This window comes from Lolium rigidum, chromosome 6 (genome assembly GCF_022539505.1).
Source record: "Lolium rigidum isolate FL_2022 chromosome 6, APGP_CSIRO_Lrig_0.1, whole genome shotgun sequence".
NCBI lineage: Eukaryota > Viridiplantae > Streptophyta > Magnoliopsida > Poales > Poaceae > Lolium > Lolium rigidum.
In genome coordinates, this window is record NC_061513.1 from 163,551,010 (window position 1) to 163,570,095 (window position 19,086).

A 19,086-nucleotide genomic window follows, 5' to 3' on the forward strand; every position below is an offset into this window, starting at 1 on the left:
AAGGTTTAACCATCATGTCGGAGTTAAACCATTGGGGGATCTAGGGATTGATTTCATACAACGTCTTTGATTCCAATGACTAATAATAATACGAACGAAAGTATGTATACAACATCTACTGAGATTTAGATTACATGTGCTGCAAGAATACTAATCAGAATAAAAATGCCATGGAAGGTGACTCGCCTTTTGTTACTGCTCCACCAGAACAATAATCAGATGTGAACCAAGAATACTAAACAGAACAGAAACGCCATGGGAGGTGACTCGCCTATAAATTTTGCTTGCTTGGACCGTTTGTAAGTTTTGCTGGGTTGGATCATTCGCGATAGGCCGTGTCCTCGGAAGATATCATGATGGGCGTGCGAACTTATATGCTGTCATCCTGCAAAAAAAAAATTGATACGATGAGAACTCAAGAAGAAAGACATGCGTGAGGGAGTAGTAGGCCGCGGCAGGGAGCCTTCTTTGGATCAGTGACTATGTGATATTGTGGGTTTCAGATGTGAAGGAACCAAGGGGAATCAGAGGCACCATGACACGGGAGAATCACATTAGTTTCATGCTCTGGTGACGCACGAGTCACAAACTCACGATGGAATGGTATAAAAAGGTGGGGAGGAGTGGAATATTAAGAAACATGTCATTATAGTAGCGCTGAGTGTGGAGGCGTTACTTGAAGAGGAAGGTCAGTGGACATTTTTAAAAGAGGAGAGTTGGGATAGCGTCGCTCGCTGTAGGGAATTACCAATCAAACGGATTATGATGGGCTAGGGCATGAGCAATCAGATAGATGATGACGTGGATGGTTTGCATGTCAAGCTTGCAAACATTAAAATCACTTAGTGCGGATGAACTTTATAGATATTATAGATTAGCAAAATCACACGTGAAGGCTCCATGCACTTTCAGCGGCCAGCGTTCATGGCCACGTCGTGGACCCCATCAGGCGGACACTCGATCTCATAGTCCGCTTCTCCGTGTCCAGTTTTTTCTCTTCCATGAATATTGATGTGGTCAAAATCCTCACTCTACTTGAGGTTTGTAAGGTTCCTATAAATTCAAAATACGCAAGAACAAGTTTTCAGTTCAAACCTAAGTAAAGGAGACTGGGTAGAAAAACTCTGAAATCAATGTAAAACTATGATGGCACCTTTTATTATTATAATTCAAATATCAAGTATGACACAATAAACTATAAAATTTATGATTACATTTTACGGATAGTGATGTTGTACTAGTATATCTAAACCGACTAAACTAAAATATGACTTGGTAGGACAATACTATTTGCGCCACTTTTGTCTAGGCGATAGGCATCTCGATGATACTGGCTTTAAATTAACACCAAGTTGAATAATAGCAATAGATTAGGACACCTGAGATCGAATCAGTAACTGGACGGTCTACAAATGGCATCTACGGCTTAGCAAAATATATCTAGCTAGCTTCTTGCTTAAGGTAGAACATGAAAGGCGATAAGCATCTTACTCCATTCTGAAAAATACTAATCAAGTGGGATGCATATATTCCAAGACCTATACGACATTAACACCATATATGCAAAGGCAGCCAGTTGCAAATTATGTATGCACACCATATTCAGTGCAGCGTCGCGAGGCTGATAATTAAGGCAGTCAAGCTTTTTTTTTTCTTAATGAAACACACTATGTGTGCGTACGCTCACAAATATATATATATACTCACCTCTATGAATACATATGTACCTTACATCTGTGAGCACCTTCGAAAATCCGTGTCTAAAAAATAATTTAGTGAATCTTGAGATTGACGAAGTCACCACACGTCTCACTATCAACGAGAACGTCAACTTCCACGCAAAGAATTTTACGCCTTTCTAAAACACCGAAATCCCAAACCACTGCCCCTCCTTTGGTCCAACCACATTTCATCCAACCACAGTTTGGTCTTACACAGCTGCTAACCTCATGTGATTGCGCGTAGGATTTTTGCATGAGTTAGTATTTATAGAAAAGATTTTTTTATTTCGTACTTGCTTATATAAATGGAGACTTCGCATACATCGACCTATGTCACATATGCATGCAAATTTTTGTAGAAAAACGTCCGTAGATGTAGCATTGCGCATGCTGGGCACAGGAATACGGAGGCTTCGATTAGACAGTAGACACCCATCATGTCAGCGCCGCAACCCCCGCATATCGTCCTGCTGGTGAGCCCCGGGGCAGGGGCCGGGCACCTCCGCCCGGTGGCCGAGCTTGCTAGGCGCCTCGCCGCGGACCACGGTTTCACTGCGACGATCGTCACCTACACCAACCACTCGTCGCCCACCCAGTACTCCTCCGTCCTCTCCTCCCTCCCGCCGTCCATCACCACCACCGCGCTACCCGAGGTGCCCACCGACGACCTTCCGAACCACGCGCGTATCGAGACCCGCCTCATTACCGTCGTCCGCCGCACCTTGCCTCACCTCCGCGAGCTACTGCGCTCCCTCAGCGACGCCCCCGCTGGCGTCGCGGCCTTCTTTGCGGACGTGTTCTGCCCGTCAGCGCTCCAGGTCGCCGCGGAGCTCGGCATCCCCCGCTACGTCGTCTTCACCGCCAACCTCATGGCGCTAGCGTCGTTTCTCTACCTCCCGGAGCAAGACAGGACCACCACCTGCGAGTACCGAGACCTCCCGGAGCCCGTCCTCCTCCCGGGGTGCGTGCCGCTGCGCGGCGCCGATCTCATCGAGCCCATCCAGGACCGCGGCAACCCAGCGTACCCGCTCATGGTGGATCTTGGGCGCCAATACCTCCTCGCCGATGGCTTCATCGTCAACACCTTCGACGGCATGGAGCACGCACTGCGTCAGGTTTTTCGAGGCACAAAAAAAAGTGCTGCGTTTATTCCAGTCGAGATTGCTCTTTGCCGGCATTTTTCGTGAGATGCCGCGGTATGTAATTCAAGGCACAAATACTGGTGCCAGTAATAGCTATTTCAGGCAGATCAGTTTTTGCCTGTTAAGAGTTTTGTCGGCACTTTTCGATTGTGCCGTGGAAGGTTTTTGCCGGCACTTTCTGGAGATGCCGCCGAATCTTTTTCTGGCACAAGGTGGTGACGCCGCGGAACCTTTTTCTGGCACAAGGTGGAAATGCCGTTCAAAGCTTTTGCCGGCATTTCTGCAAATGCCTCCAAATTTGTTTTCAGGCATATAGGCCTAATGCCGCTGTTTCTTTTTGTAGGCAAATTTTGATATACTGTACTGGCAGCATTCATGAACATTCAGTCAAATCATTTAACTTACAATTCAGTCATAAGCATTCAGTCAACACTTTGAAACATCCAGGTATTTAACTTACAATTACACAAACAAGCATTCAGTCATAAACAGAATTCAGTCATAAGCAGTCATAAACATGATCATCCAGCATCAGATAACTTACAAGCATTCAGTCATAAGCAGTCATCAACATCATCCAGCATCATCCATCATTAGATAACATACAAATTCATCAGCTTGAAAGCATCATCCAGCCTGGTCACACATCATCCAGCAATTCATCAGCCTGGACTGGAGAAGCTATGGAGGCTTTTGACTTGAAGGTGAAGGTTCTCCTCCTCTTAGTTCTGTCAGGGTTTTGACTGTCATTTAGGTTATCTGTTCTCCTAATTTTATCCCGATTCGCTGCTTGCTCCTGCAATGTCAACACCCTACCATCTGATCTGGAATGAATGCGCAAGTTCTTGTCCATGCTGCTCACAATTGATGCATGAGTCATGTCCACTTCTTCAGTACTGACCTGCAAGCATTACCCAACAAGGTTCAAAATGAAGCTATGGTCCCCAACAATAGTTGGCATCCCTATAGCTTGAGAAACAGAAGTAATAGAGTCATTACTGCAAAGCAATTCATTTCAAACAACCAACTGATAGGCAACAAGCTAGGCTAGGATGATTGGAAAGCATCACAGAGGTCACTGTATCAATACACATGCTTTTCCAACTATAAGCAACCACCAGTACATGGTGAGGAGCAACAACACAGTTTGTCAGGCAACATGCATAGATAGTTAAAGCATTAGATAGTTATCAAGCAATTGTTTGGGTATCCATGGAAGCAGAATCCTGATATATGGAAGTTCCTCTAAATATCAGCAGGTGCACCAATACTACAATCATGGTTGTTTCATGACACTACAGTATTGATCATGTTTCACATGGTTTTTTTCATGACACTACAGTATTGACTCTACAGTATTGATCAAGAGGCAAGTGTAACTTACATTCTTCCTTGGCCACTGGATTGAGTGTGCCTCAGCTTCACCGAGTAGCGTCATTCTCCCCTTTGCTTGTGGTAACCTCGTGGTTCTCTTCAAGACCATGTTGATCATAACCTCTATGTACTCATCAGTGTCTGCATTCTGCACAGTGCCAAGAGCCACTATTGTTTCACTTGTTGGTGAAGTTAAAGCGACGTCCATCCCTTTTGTCACATTTTCTGTCCCTTTGTTCCTTTTCTTCTTCCCCTCACTGTTTTTCATCTTGTTCTCTTGTGCCTTCTCCACTTTGACCGATTTAATGATCTTGTTCACACTAGCTGTCTGCAGATAACATATTTTGTTATTTATTTCTATAAGGCTCAGTTATAACATATTCTGTAGAGTATTTTTCATTCTATGAGGGTCAGTACCTTTGCCTCTAGATGCTTGTAGGTTGTCTTTGAATGATTCCCTTCTTCTTGATTGGTAAACATTTCTTCCTGGCTAAACATACTTTCCTGGCTGTATACACCCTGCTGGCTATACGTTGTTTCATGGGTATAAATTGTTTCTCGTCAAATACCAAAAATGTCGCATGAATGTATGATTAGGTGGTAGATTCAATTACCAGTTTTAAAAAGTACCAATGTTAGCAGCTCATACCTTTGGTATAGAACTATTAGGTTCCTTCACACTCTTTCTATCCTTTATTTTTCTCGGCTCTTCTATCTTCATGAGTTGTGGTGGCCTACATTTAAACAATCGCAGCACACAATTAACGGGACCATCTAGGAGCCAAGTGGACATGGAACTCGTTGATACTTTACCTTGGCTTGAGATCCTCCAACTTGTGAGGTATGACTATGTTTTTGGCTTCTTTTTGCATGTGTTACTTCGGTTGATCTAGTTTCCTGCATTTCAACAATCGTAGCACACAATTAACAGGACCATCTAGGAGCCAAGTGGACATGAAACTGTTGATACTTTACCTTGGCTTGAGAACCTCCAACTTCTGAGGTATGACTATGTTTTTGGCTTCTTTTTGCATGTGTTACTTCAGTTGATCTAGTTTCCTGCATTTAAACAAAATTATCAAAATACTTACCTGCACCATCTGGATAGTATGATTACAATACAGATCATGAAAGAAGAAGCTGAGTCTTACATTTTCTTTGCAACCTGTAACCTCACTGCTAATAACTTTCTCAACATTTTGTTTGGTAACCTACATTGGTTCAATCATATCACTAATTTAGATATCACCAGACTTTATGGAAATATACTGTTGACCATGTAATTACTCATGAATGAAGAAGTTTGTAGTGTACCTGGATTGTAGGAATACCTTCCATTCCCTCTTCACTTGTCTGCATTGTTGTCGTTGTCTGGTTGTCCCGTATTTTCTCGGCTAGCTTGGTACACTAGCATTAGTTGACTCAACTCGCCCTTCTATGATATCGCTCTTTCGCGCCATGTTTTCGACCACAAGCTTTAGGTCTCTCGGTCTCTTTCCTACTCTCTTCAAGAGCTGCTAGTGCTTGAGCTAGATTTTCCGATCCTTTTCCACCAACTACCATGCCTAGACCATACCTTGTTGACTTCTTTGCTTTGGGAAACAATGTTGAATAGAGGTCATTGGGATTTGGTTCCTCCCCATGCAGCTCGGGATTGGCATTTAGTTTCTTATTGATTTCATTCTACAAGGAAATCGGTGTCATGGCAGAGTATTGTTGCAAGAACAAGTATGTGTGCTTGGCGTAGTTACTTGAAGGTGAAACTTACAATTTTTCCAGCGAGCAAAATTGTCAATCGGCGTCCTTTGCTATTAGTGTGAGTGATCTCGTATAGCTCAGCCCTCCCAATTTTTTTACCTTCTAGGATCTCCCGCAAATCACATGGATTATGCCCTCATGAACTTGTAAAAATATTTCAAATGGTAAGGTTGTACACAAAGTAATATGCAGAAAATTTAATTCTGAATTGATTAGTTTGGATTATTACTCGTTTGATCTTGTACAACCGCGAAGCTCCTTGACCCAGATAGTGTGTGTACTATTTGGCTGGTTTTTCCTTGCAGCTTTGTTCTTCCTTGACAATCTCTCGCAATTTAAGTTTACATTTTCAGTTCATGGTAAGATTAGTAAGCATACATTTTCAAATTGAAAGTTTGAAAATGTAATGATTCACCTTGCACTTTTTTTGCTTCCAACGCCTCACCAACCAATCCCATTGAGCTTCGGAAGTCTTTGGCCACACCCGTTCGCAACGTTCTCTTCTATTGATAACTTTGACTTGTAATGTTTCTTCTTTAAGTAGCACTTGAAATCTTTCCATTTTTTACCTGCGTGACTTTAGTACCCAGTACCTATGCCTTTCTTCAACATTAAAGAATGCCCGCAATACATAAGTAGCAACAGTTAGACAAAAAAAACCTTTCCACTCGTTATTGCGGTGAGAAATAAATGTAATGCAGTTTATATACCTTAACAGCTTTCCCACAAGTGCATTTTGTCGGATCCGGGTACTTTGCTCCAGCTTGTTGCTGCCATTGAAATTTCTTTTCCTTTAACTAAACTTCCAACAAAATTGGAGAACTGGTCGGTGTTTGGACCACAAGGCTGTCCATTGTCATTGAATTCCACATCTATTTTACGAGTTTGGATTAACATGTTTCCGTAACCCCTTCGATAATGTTGGACCTCTATGGGATTTCTCTTCTTCCGTGCCTAAAACCATAATTGTTAAAACAGATTAGATATACTATATTTCTTTCCATTAGATACTGTTAACAGAACATTGATAGATCAAGAATCTAGCCTGGAGTGTTGTTAATTTTAATTGATCCATCTTCATATTCATCACCAGGATCAGTAGTTGCATCACTGTCATAGCCTTCACCATCATTTTTTCTCTGCCCATCCTCAGCACCATCTTCTTCATCATCATCCTCTTCATCACTGTCATCTTCATCATCATCATCATCTTCATCTTCCTCTAGTTGTTCATATATAGTTTTATTCTCAACAATCTTCATCTTCCTCTAGCTGGTCAATCTCATCTCTAGCATTACTACTATCTTCTGGAGAGCTAGAGTGTGTGTCAGGATCATTGTTAACAACTGGTTCACCATGAAACAGCCAGGTTTTATATCCAGGCATGAATCCAGCACAGACTAGATGATCATTCACAATGTCTACATCATGCCAGAACCTGTTACCACAATTTTTGCATGGACACAGTATCTTCCTATCTTGCACTTCATTTCTTACAACGAAATTTTAAGAATAAGGAGACTCCAGCTGCATACTCATCCGAAGACCTTGAAGCTTCCATCCAACTCTTATCCATTATTACTGTTTTTTAGTAAAACTTAGAGTTTAAATAGAATCCGAGTAATGAACTAAGCCATCTTATACAATCACAAGGGAACAACTAATAGAGCAATGCGAGTAACCAAGCAATAGAGCAATGCGATAACTATGAATTGCGGTAATCCACTAACCGACGTACGCAGCAATGCATTAACCAAGCAAACAATCACAAGGGAGCAAGTAATAGAGCAATGCAGTAACCAAGCAAACAATACAGGAAGGTTAGCATGCTATCCAAGTACTAGAGCAATCCGAGTAACCAAGCAAACCAGCAAATCATAGCAAACCGAGTAATACGAGAATTTGTAGGTGGAGGTTCGATTCACCACGTACCAGACGAACTCGCCTCCGTGTTGTTTGAGTTCGTGAATCGTCGGAGAAAGGACCGCCGCGGATCAACCTTAGCTTGGACTCCAGTAGGATCCACCTTGGCTTGAACTCCAGTAGGATCCACCATGGCTTGAACTCCAGTAGGATCCACCATGGCTTGAACTCCAGTAGGATCCACCATGGCCGTCAGCACGCGGATCCTAGGGGTCGCCGTCGCCTGCGAAACCTCAGGCCGCCGCCGCCACGCAGAATCCGCAACCCTAATCGGTGGAGGGCCGAGGTGGAGGAGATCTAGATCGGTGGAGGAGATCTAGATCGGTGGAGGAGGAGGTCGGTGGCGAAGGAGGAGGGCCGAGGTGGAGGAGATCTAGCGGAGGTGGAGGAGGGCCGAGGTGGAGGAGATCCGAGACGGAGGTGGAGGAGGTCGGCGGCGGTGGAGGAGATCGGCGGCGGCGGAGGAGGGCCGAGGTGGAGGAGGGCCGAGGCGGAGGTGGAGGAGGGCGGCGGCGGCGGATCGGCAGAGGAGGACGAAGGAAAAATGCGAAGGAAAATGCGAAGGGTTGAAGGAAACGTTGGGTGGAAGGACCATATTGTAAAAATGAGTTCGGTGGAAGGACCATTTGGTAAAACGTTTTGAGGTTCGGTGGAAGGACCAAATCATTTTCTTTTGTTTGAAAACAAAACGTTTTGGTAAATTTTTTAAAACATTAAAACATTTTAGCATTTAAGAAACCATGTTAACATAAGCCAAAGGGTTGAGAACCATCCTTTGGTAACCATCATGGATTGAGAACCATGTTATCTCCATGTAAGGATTGAGAATCAAAGGGTACATGCTCCTTTGGTAAAAAAATTTAAACATTGCAAGATGTTTAAAAGCAATGCGAGAGGTTGGCTTCTATCCATGTTTGTAAACATGTCAAGGGAATCACTACTGCATAAGCAGTTCATCCATTTATGTTGTTCAAAAAGAACAACATAATTTTCAATAGAATTTTCAAAAATATGCAGCAGCTATTGTTGCAAGAAAAATTCAATGCAAATGTGATGACAGCACAAGTGCTTTATGAATTCTTGCAATGACATAAATAGTAATACAAAATCAGTTAACTTCCTAACACATAGTAATAGCACACATATTTGATAATGCCATCATCAGGTCATACAAAGACTGGACAACATAATGACAGTAGTCTTACATAAGCAGAACATCAACATAAGCCAACAACAAGATGTGTGCCATTGCAGCACATCAACAAAAGTAACCACCAGCCATATGTCTTCCACAAACTAACAGTAATTACATACTGCACAAACTACAGTCAAAAGCACCAACATAAACTAAAGCATCTTCGATCAAGCAACCAGACTTGAATCAGCATTTCTTTAGATGTCTTCTATCTTGTGGACAGAGACACCAATGTAGTCTTGCATCATATCAACCCCGATAGAAGAAGAGAGCCTTTAACTATGGAGTTGGCCTCACAGAATTTTTCCAAGTCTTCTTCATTCAGCCAGACGACCAGCCTGCCCAGGACCCCAGTTTGAATGAAGTACTGCCCAGCAATGTCTTCACTCACAGTCCTGCTAGAAACTCTTGCAATTCCCCTCTTTGGGTAATTGTAACCATGGACAAGGTTCTCTGGCAGTGCCTGCAATAGAAATCACAGGAATAGAGCATTAAGCAATACCGAATGTGAAATGTATGAGCTGTATGAACTGCAGGAACTTGTATGAACAATGTTTTTGAGATTACCAAACTTTTTGATCTACAATCAATCGCATCAACTCCGTGAACAAAGTACTGAAGCTCATCAATTGAGTCCACATCTTTTGAGGCATCCTTGTACATTTCCCGGACTATCTCGAGTCATGTCCGCTTCACCAACGACATGCATGTTTGTGAAAACTTGTCTTGTAAAGTGTGCCTCCGATCACTTCGGGCACATAAATTGGTCCTGGACAAATTTATAAAACGGTGATCACAAATTATTAAACAAACTAACCGTCCGACAAGTTTCCGGAAGAGTAATGTACATACCATTCATAAGAAAGAAGGGCTTTTGGTTTCCATCGGGATCCGCAACGGATACTTGGAAGATGCCATCACCAACCTCTTCTTCATACTCCATACCTTCTGCATCTTCATCATCAAGCTCATCTTCACTGTCATCTTCAGTAGGTAACTTGAAGGTGACAACATCGTTGACATCAACAAGGTGTGACATGAGGAAATAAGACCACCAGGGGCCACATATGGCTGTGGAGTTTGTACTCTTCTCTAAGTAAAAGTCCAGCCTGTGGCCAGCAGCAAGAGCATGCAACCACTTGTCCCCATACTTGTTCGAGTTTTTCCTTGAAGTAACAAGGAACAATCTGTTCAAAGCATGAAACACAATGTGAGATTAGTCTTGCAGATAAATAGAAATTTAAGCATGAAATTCAAGTAATCAATGTACAAGGAATTGCATACCGCAGAGTGATCATAGTCCTCTTGCATGATGATCTTGAATGATGTAGCACGCCTGTTTGAATATTTGCAGTTGGCCATAGGCTGATGGCAGAACCGACAGTTGCCTTGATCCATTTGAACCTATCCCAAAGTAAATGTCGAGTATATTAATTGATATGAACCCTAAAAAAATTGTTTACAGTGATGGAAACAGATCTAATCTAGCAAATGAACCCTAAAAAGGTTGAATGGGTTGAAACCATGATATATAATCTAGCAAATGAACACATGCAAGGATGAAAAGGTTAAACAGATTGAACCAGTGCAGTCAAAACAAGCAAATGAACGCATGCAAGGATGAAAAAGGTTAAATGGATTGGAACCATGCAGTCAAATCAAGCAAATGAACGCATGCAAGGAGGAAAAAGGCCAAACAGATTGAACCAATGCGAACAGATCTGAGAAGATTAGAAAGAGGGAATGAAGAATGTTCAATAGATTTAACCCATGCGAACACATCATCAATCAAGAAGAAGTGGCACAAAAAAATCACCTTGCAGAAAAGATGGCAAGAACTGGAAGCAAGGAGAGGGGTTTTTTTGTTTCGAACTAAACTTGCAGGAGAGGGGTTTTTTTTGTTTCGAACTCACCTTGCAGAAGAAGCGACTGCAAGATCTAGATGAACTTGAAGAAGAACCGTCGACGAACTGCTACAGGAGATAACCGCTTCCAGTCGTCACCGTCGAGGAACTGCTACAGGAGAAGTGGAGCGAGAGAGATGAAGTGGAAAAAGTGACGGAGAGAGAGATGAACTGGTTAATATAGTAGGGGGACGGTATGACTTCCAACAACCCAGCCCAGGATGAATTATATATGGGCTGGCGACCGGCCCAAAATGAAATTGAAGGCCCAGATCTGGTTAATGTTAGCCCACGATGCAGAGAAACTTCTGTTTTGAAATGTCCTTTATAAATTCTTGCATGGTAAAACTTAAAAATCCTGATTTTTTTGTGAAATCTCCTTTAGAAATGGCAAAAAGAACAACAGCTGTTGCAAGAAAAATTCCATGCAAATGTGATAAAAACACAAGTGCCTCAGGAATTCTTGCTTTCACATATATAGTAGTAATCACGATGAGATTACGGTAGTCTTAAAATTGAATCTTAGCACATTCAAAACACATTTAATATCATCAAGCAAATCACAAGTACATTCCACGAGTAGTCTAAAACATTACAAATCACAATAGATTCCACAAGTAGTCTAAACATTTCAAATCACAATAGATTGGTAGAAAATAGATTAAACGAGCAAGTCACACATGACCACTTAACAACTAGACCCTATACTTCATGGGTTGATGATCTCCACAAAGTCCGGAACAATTGCTTCAGCCCTTGGTGTTGCAATCATCGAAGGAGAGTTCCTTCAACAATATGTGATTGCTCCCTGAAGTTATCCCACCCAATGGTAATTGCAATGTGATCATCTCCTTCAATGTGGTACCGAGGCTACAACAGGCTCTTCAAGGTCCCTCTTCCACAAGTGTGCAAATCCATTGACAGGGGAGCCGACATGGGTAAATGGTTTTGGATTCAGTACTCGAAAGAGGGGAAAAAAACTTGTCGGTACGAGACTTGTATTCACGAGTTCACGAGCACATGTCTTATTACATGTACAACATACCAGGGCATCAAAATGCACATTTTCCTCATTATAAATATGAGCAAAGAACCGCAACTCCTTTGTACTCTCATAGAACTCATTTTCATCAAGCTCCTGGTTTGGAGCAGCCAACACAACTTTGGTCGGGCCAAAGGTAATGGCAGCCATATGCTCCTCGGTGATGGCTCGATGTTTGTGAATATTGTCTTGTGGAGTTGCATCCCGATTCTTGGGATTACATCATAAACAAGCGAGTGCGGAACAAAGAAACAAGTCGGTATAAAAATGAATACCTTGTCGGTGTTCACAATTTGGTATATGAACAATTTGATGCCCTGGTATGTTTGTGAATAATGTATCATACCTTGTTCTCTAACATAAGGTTTCTCTACCTTGTCGGTGTTCACAATTTGGTATACATTGAGATGGAATCTGTTCTCTTCTTCCATGTAGGTGAAAGAAACTACATCACCAAGTTGGATATCATACAACCTCACAAGGGACCTCCAGTATGGACCACAAATTGTTGTAGTGGTACCATCTTTCTCAAGATACATGTCAAAAACCCTCATTGGGCATTTTGCCACCATCCAGATTCTCGAACTTGCAAGCTTACTAACTTGCTCCTTGAATTTGCAAGGCACAGACTGAAATAATTTAGAAGAGCGAGATAGGAATGAAAAATAATACCGAGCATTGCAATGCACGGATCGAAATAATTTAGAAGAGCGAGAGAGGGAATGAAAAAGTAATAGCATGTCATACTTGAGCATTACAAGGCACATAAAGACATAATTTGGTATAGCAAGGAGGGAAGAAATAATAATAGCATGTCATACTGAGCATTGCAAGGCACATCAAGAAATTATTCAGTATAGCAAGGAGGGAAGAAAAAATACAAGTTAGTGGTATTAATGCAATGGTACTAACCACTCCATTTTCAAATCCCCGCATCATCCGAACTTCGAAGGAAGCCGCACGCTCGTTAGAACGGCGACCACGGTTTTCCAGGGGTTGACGACGAAAAAACAACCAACCGCATCCATCCCTGATAAGAACATGAGTTGCAATCTCATCCATTGGTTGATGACAGAACAAATGAACATGAAGATTCATGCAAGAATGTGAAACATGTAAAGAAATTTACCAACCAAAAGTGCAACGCAAATGAAGGAGAACAAACTGCCCAAACTGCCCAAACAGTAGAACTCGCCAGGAACTGCTTCTTTGGATTTCCCTGGCCGGTTTTTCTCCTTATGTAGGTGCCAGGCAATGATTCCACGTAGTGGTACCACTTACCCACGTTCCCACGATAGAACAGAAAAGGCCCACAGGCCCACAGGCCCATTGTGCAAATAAGTAATTAATGTGCAGGCCCAATAGAACAGAAAAACATTGAATGGACATTTTTAAAATTGCTTTTTGAAGAAAACAAATCAAAAAAATGTAAACGCCAAATGTTGGCTACCTGCCTTGTTCTGAATATAGATTATTTCAGAACATTGATGGCAGGATAGTCATTTTGTACAAAAGGAATAAAATCATTAACAATATGACACAGGATATTGATTTAATCTTTGATAATATTTCATACATTGTAGAACAATACAAGCGGGATAATCAGACTTAATTCATAAGATCCATGCATAACTTATAATAGTCTTGACCAGTATTACAGCAAGAACCAATAACACTTAACTTACAACTACTGAACCAACCAAAACTGGACTTCTACATTAGGTCATTCTTGCAAATCTTCAAGTTTTGTGATAACCATCCTTAGCCAGGCAAACTGATCCCTCCTAAGGTACGGAATATCCCTCTCATCCTTGAAGGTTATCTTGCAAACATCTCCTTCCTTGAGTTTGAATGATTCAACAGTTTTTGTCCAGCCAACACTGATCTTGGCCTTTCGAGAACCATCATACCTCATCCTGCGAGTACTCGTTTAGAGAGCTTGTACTACAGCTTGACAACTACAAGCAACATCCTGAGCTCCACCAGAAATACCATACTTAATGTGCTGTTGTGACATGAGAAATTTCACAAGGTATGCACTTGTGTACTCTTGTGAAAACTCCTGAAATTGATGGAACAAATTCGAAATCAGTAAAATTCCTATAAGAATTTACAATGTTATGGAACCATGCATCATCCTCCAAACCAACCAAAGTCAATCCAACCAGAGACATGGGAACTTAAGCAAGATCATCCAGGAGCAACATTTAAAAGATAGTGAATTAATCAGTTGCTATTTAAAAGAAAGCAGTATCACTTACCATTTTACCTTCTCCTGGTATTACATTGCTGTTCATCAATGTGCAGACATAGTGCTTCATTTCTGGCATTGGCAGCTCCTCCACAATGCTACGTAGCTGATTCCTTTGATTACAAGTAAGCCGCACTTCATTTCCAAAAATGCAGCACTTGTCAAATGATTCATCTCCACATAAACCTGGCCCTATTTGACAAAATATTGTGGTGTTAGAATAATAGTAAGGTAATGCAGCACTTGTCATATTTGAAAGAAAACTTTGATTAAGGAACAAACCTCTAAGAATGGTCCACGTGTTCCAATCATCCGAGGAAGCACTGTAGTAATCATCGTCTTCACTGTAATGATCATCGTCTTCACTGTAATGATCATCGTCTTCACTGTAAGATTGGGGATCCTGTGGCCTGAATCTTGTGGTGGCTGCACCGGTGGCAGCGACGGAGACGGCGGCGTGATATTGCGGCGTGAAGCTGCTGGTGGCTGCACCGGTGGCAGCGACGGAGACGGCGGCGTGATCTTGCGGCGTGAAGGTGCTGGTGGCTGCACCGGTGGTGATGGCTCTGCATGCTTGCGACGGAGAGAAAGACCAGAGGAGAACGGCCATTGCGGATAAGAAGGATCCATGGCGGTCGGTGAGGGAGAACGGCGGTGGCGAAGGAGGAAGAACGGCGACGGCGGCGGTGGCGAAGGAGAAAGCTAGGGTTTTTTTTCTGTCGAAAGGAGAGCACGAATGGAAGAGAGAGTTATTTAAGGCAACGCCGCGGTGGGAGGACGAAAGTGTTTAAGTGAGAAATAACGAATGGCTTTTTTGCAAAATAAACGTCGACGTGGGAGGACGAAAGTGTTTAAGTGAGAAAGAACGCAGGGACCACGCCGCAAAATAAGAAGTGGATATATTGTCTCTTCCTCTCCGCCCGGACAAGATCTAGATTTCATTTCCCCCCACTCTGCTAGGGTTTTCTTGGACACTCCGAAGGAGGAGACGGAGCTGAGGAGCCGGAAGGAGGAGACCACGCCGGCGAACACGTCGGAGGCAACGCCGGCGAACACATCCAAGGCAACACCGGCGAGGAAAGGTACAACTCTCCATTCCAAATCTTGATCCTTGATCCCCATTCCAAGATCTTGATCCTGGATTGCATGTACTGGCTTATTGATGCTATCCTATACTTCTTGGCTTGATCCTACGCTTATATGGATGAATTGCTAGTCGTTGTCTTCACCGATGCATGCTACCGATGCTACTTATGCATCCGAATATGTGTTCCTGTTGCTTTACGGTGATACCTTTGCATAATTCATGCATGGATTTGTTATGTAATCCATCCTGGATGAATGGATTATCGATGAACCGCATATGCGAGTGATGCTTAAGTGTTTTGCTTTGCATGATTTGATGTTTCCATGGATACTTTGGAAATAAATAAAGTCTGAATCCATTACTGAATAGTGAGGTTCGGATGATTAAGTTTTGATTCCTACCGATAGTGATGGTTATCTCGTTGTTGGTAAATCCATTACCTTAGTAGCCTTGCTACTAACCGGTTGCTCACACACTTGGCTTAATCTTGTTGGCTGCCTATCTCTCGCTTGCATAATAGGGAATCATAGTTCATATGAAAGCCATTATGCTTATGAAGAATTTCTAGGATTTCGATGGTTTAATTATCTAGGGTTTCATTGGGTGGTCTTTGATTGCATGTATCGGCATGTGCATCACTATCAGAAACTGTCTCTGTTTACCAATTGTCTGGTGATAATGACTTGTTAAACATGGCATTTGCTCTTGTTGGATGAGTTACAAAGCAATAGAAACCGTCTCTGTTTACCAATTGTCTGGTGATAATGTCCGTCGATAATTGTATTGAGATATGCGGATACATAAGCAGTAGCATAGGACAAATAAGTATAAAAACATATGCAACTGTTTGAAGTGGTTTAATTATGTCTGGATCAGTTCCTCCTATTATCTTGTTGGTTTAGCTCCTAGCCTTAGAAAATAGTACATGCAAATGAAGCCCAACCATCTAGTTGCTCTACTGTCTTCAGTTAATATGCATTATCGTTCTGTCTGTCTTCATATTGTTTTGATATTAATTTGAGTTGTCTATTAATATTATAACTTCAACCTTCTAGATGGGATCCACAAAAGACGATCCAATTGAAATTGACAGTGATCCAAGCTTGTACTCCGGTTCTTCAAGCTCAGACGCTACCATGTGTGACAACTCTGACTGTGACTGTCAATCCCCTGGGGTCTTCAGAGGTATGAAATTGCAATTGATTCCTTCTTCTTCCTGTTGGTTAACATCATCTCTAGTCTAATGTGGGTTAACATCAATGTTGGTTAACATCAATGTGGTTATTTATTTATTTTTACTAATGTAGGCTTCCATTACTTAACAATCACATTTCTCTTTGTTACAACTAGGGCCACTGGTAAGTGGGAGCCATGACTTTGATGAGCACTTGCATGTTTGGAAATGACATGTACTTGACAAAAGGTCAAGTCGATTTCCTTAATGAGCAGTGCAACCACTTTCCAACAGAGGAATTTGAGTACTATGTCTACAGGATGACCAAGTCAGCAGTGATAAAGAATAAATGCAAGCTGGTAAAAATACAAAACCTAACCTTCATTGCTGTTGAGTACTATAAGAATGCTATTACCGTTGCTGATTGGAACCGATTGTATACATTGTATGGTTGACGAGGATATTGGAATGAAGTTCACCGCCAAGTACACGAAAAGGTTCATTGACGATGCTCCCGGCAATGCTCGTTACTCTTTCTCTAGAGTACACCGACAGCAATGCACGCTTTAAAGTGACCATGAAGATGGCAAAGGGGAAGGCCAAGAATGCAATCATAGCAACTGGTTGGTCAAAGGCTATGAATACTTATGAGATCAAAGAAGGAGCCATCTGCATCTTTGAATTCTACGTTGACATGAAAGGTAAGCTTGCTCGATGATCCACGATCTACCGATGACCGTGATGACTCGATTCATCCGAGTCATCGAGTAAGTGCTCAACTTCCCCGAGTCATCCAGATTAGTTATGGAGTATTAGTTGTCTTAGTTGCTATGGACTGTTAGTTGTCTAAGTTGCTGAAGTAAGTGCTGAACTGCTGAACTACTTTTGATGCCTACCAGTGGGCATGCTACTTAAGATGCCTGTGATGCTTTTGTATGTAATGCCTGACATGCTTTTGTATGTAATGCCTGACATGCTATGCCTATGATGCCTGTGATGCATCTTACTGCTATGCATGTGATGCATCTTACTGCTATATCTGTGATGCCTGTGATGCATCTTTACTGCTATATCTGTGATGTATGTGATGCTTTTGTATGTCTGTGATGCATTGCCGGCACTTTTGAAGATTTGCCAGCGAAAGAAATTGTCGGCGATTACATGTATGCCTGTAATGAGCATTGCCGGCACTTTTGAAGATTTGCCACGAAAACATCCGGAGGCATATCGATAAAGTGCCGGTAATACTGAGCATTGCCGGCACTTTTGAAGATTTGCCAAGAAAACATCCGGAGGCATATCGATAAAGTGCCGTAATATCGAGCATTGCCGGCACTTTTGAAGATTTGCCACGAAAACATCCGGAGGCACTCGATAAAGTGCCGGTAATACTGAGCATTGCCGGCACTTTTGAGAATTTGCCGAGAAATCGATGAGAATTACTGGCACAGACACAAAAAATGCCGGCAAAGATTACAAATACAGGCACATTTGAGAAGTGCCGGCAAGAAAGTGCCGGCAATTCTAGCACCTGACGTAGTGACGAGGCCATTAGCGCGTTCCAGGAGCTATCCGACAACGGCGTCTATCCTCCGGTTTACCCAGTGGGTCCCATTACCCGGCAGTGCTCCGACGAGGATGCCCAGCACGGCTGCTTACGCTGGCTGGACGGCCATGCAGCCGGCTCTGTATTGTACGTGTGCTTCGGCAGCGGCGGGGCGCTGTCCGTGGAGCAAACCTTGGAGCTGGCAGCCGGGCTGGAGGCCAGCGGGCAAAGGTTCCTGTGGGTGGTGTGTTTCCCCAGCGACAAGGACTGCAGCGCGGGCTATCTCGGGTCGCCTGCCGACAGCCACGGCGAGGACCCACTGAGCTACCTGCCGGAAGGATTTGTGGAGAGGACGAGCGGCAGGGGGCTCGCCGTGCCGCAGTGGGCGCCGCAGGTGGAGATCCTGAACCACCCCGCCGTGGGAGGGTTCCTGTCGCACTGCGGGTGGAACTCCACGCTCGAGAGCGCGGCGGCCGGCGTGCCGATGGTGGCGTGGCCACTGTTCGCGGAGCAGAGGATGAACGCTGTGATGCTGGAAGAGAGGGCCGGGATGGCGCTGCGGCCGAAGGCAAGGGAGGGCGACGGCGTGGTTCCACGGGAGGAGGTGGCGGCGGCCGTGAAGGAGCTGATGATAGGGGAGAAGGGAGAGACGGCAAGGTTGAAGGCGAGAGAGATGCGGGACGCCGTGGCCGTGGCGTTGGCGCCGGATGGGCCAGCTCGCAGGGCGCTGGAGGCGGTGGCCAGCAAGTGGAAGCGCAGAGATGGCACGGGCGAATGAACTGAGCAAGTCTGGGTGCGTGTCAAGAGTGACAAGAATTCGTCGCAAATCTGGCTCGTTCGAGGTTTGTGCTGCCCGCACAACTTGCCGATCTCCTAAAAGTATCAGTTGTCAGAGAAATAAAAAAAATATCGAAACAGAAAATGTCCTTTTGCATTTTCTATCAAAACTCAAAATAGAGGGAACAAAAT

General features: G+C 43.2%; 1 protein-coding gene across 1 annotated transcript; it reads left to right on the forward strand.

Moving 5' to 3' along the window:
• The first annotated feature begins 2,158 nt into the window (after window positions 1-2,158).
• On the forward strand, window positions 2,159-18,895 carry LOC124663492 (hydroquinone glucosyltransferase-like). Its single transcript, XM_047201188.1, has 3 exons — window positions 2,159-2,831; window positions 3,740-3,743; window positions 18,127-18,895. Exons 1-3 carry the CDS (start codon window positions 2,159-2,161, stop codon window positions 18,893-18,895), a joined length of 1,446 nt encoding a protein of 481 aa, XP_047057144.1.
• The last annotated feature ends 191 nt before the right edge of the window (window positions 18,896-19,086 follow it).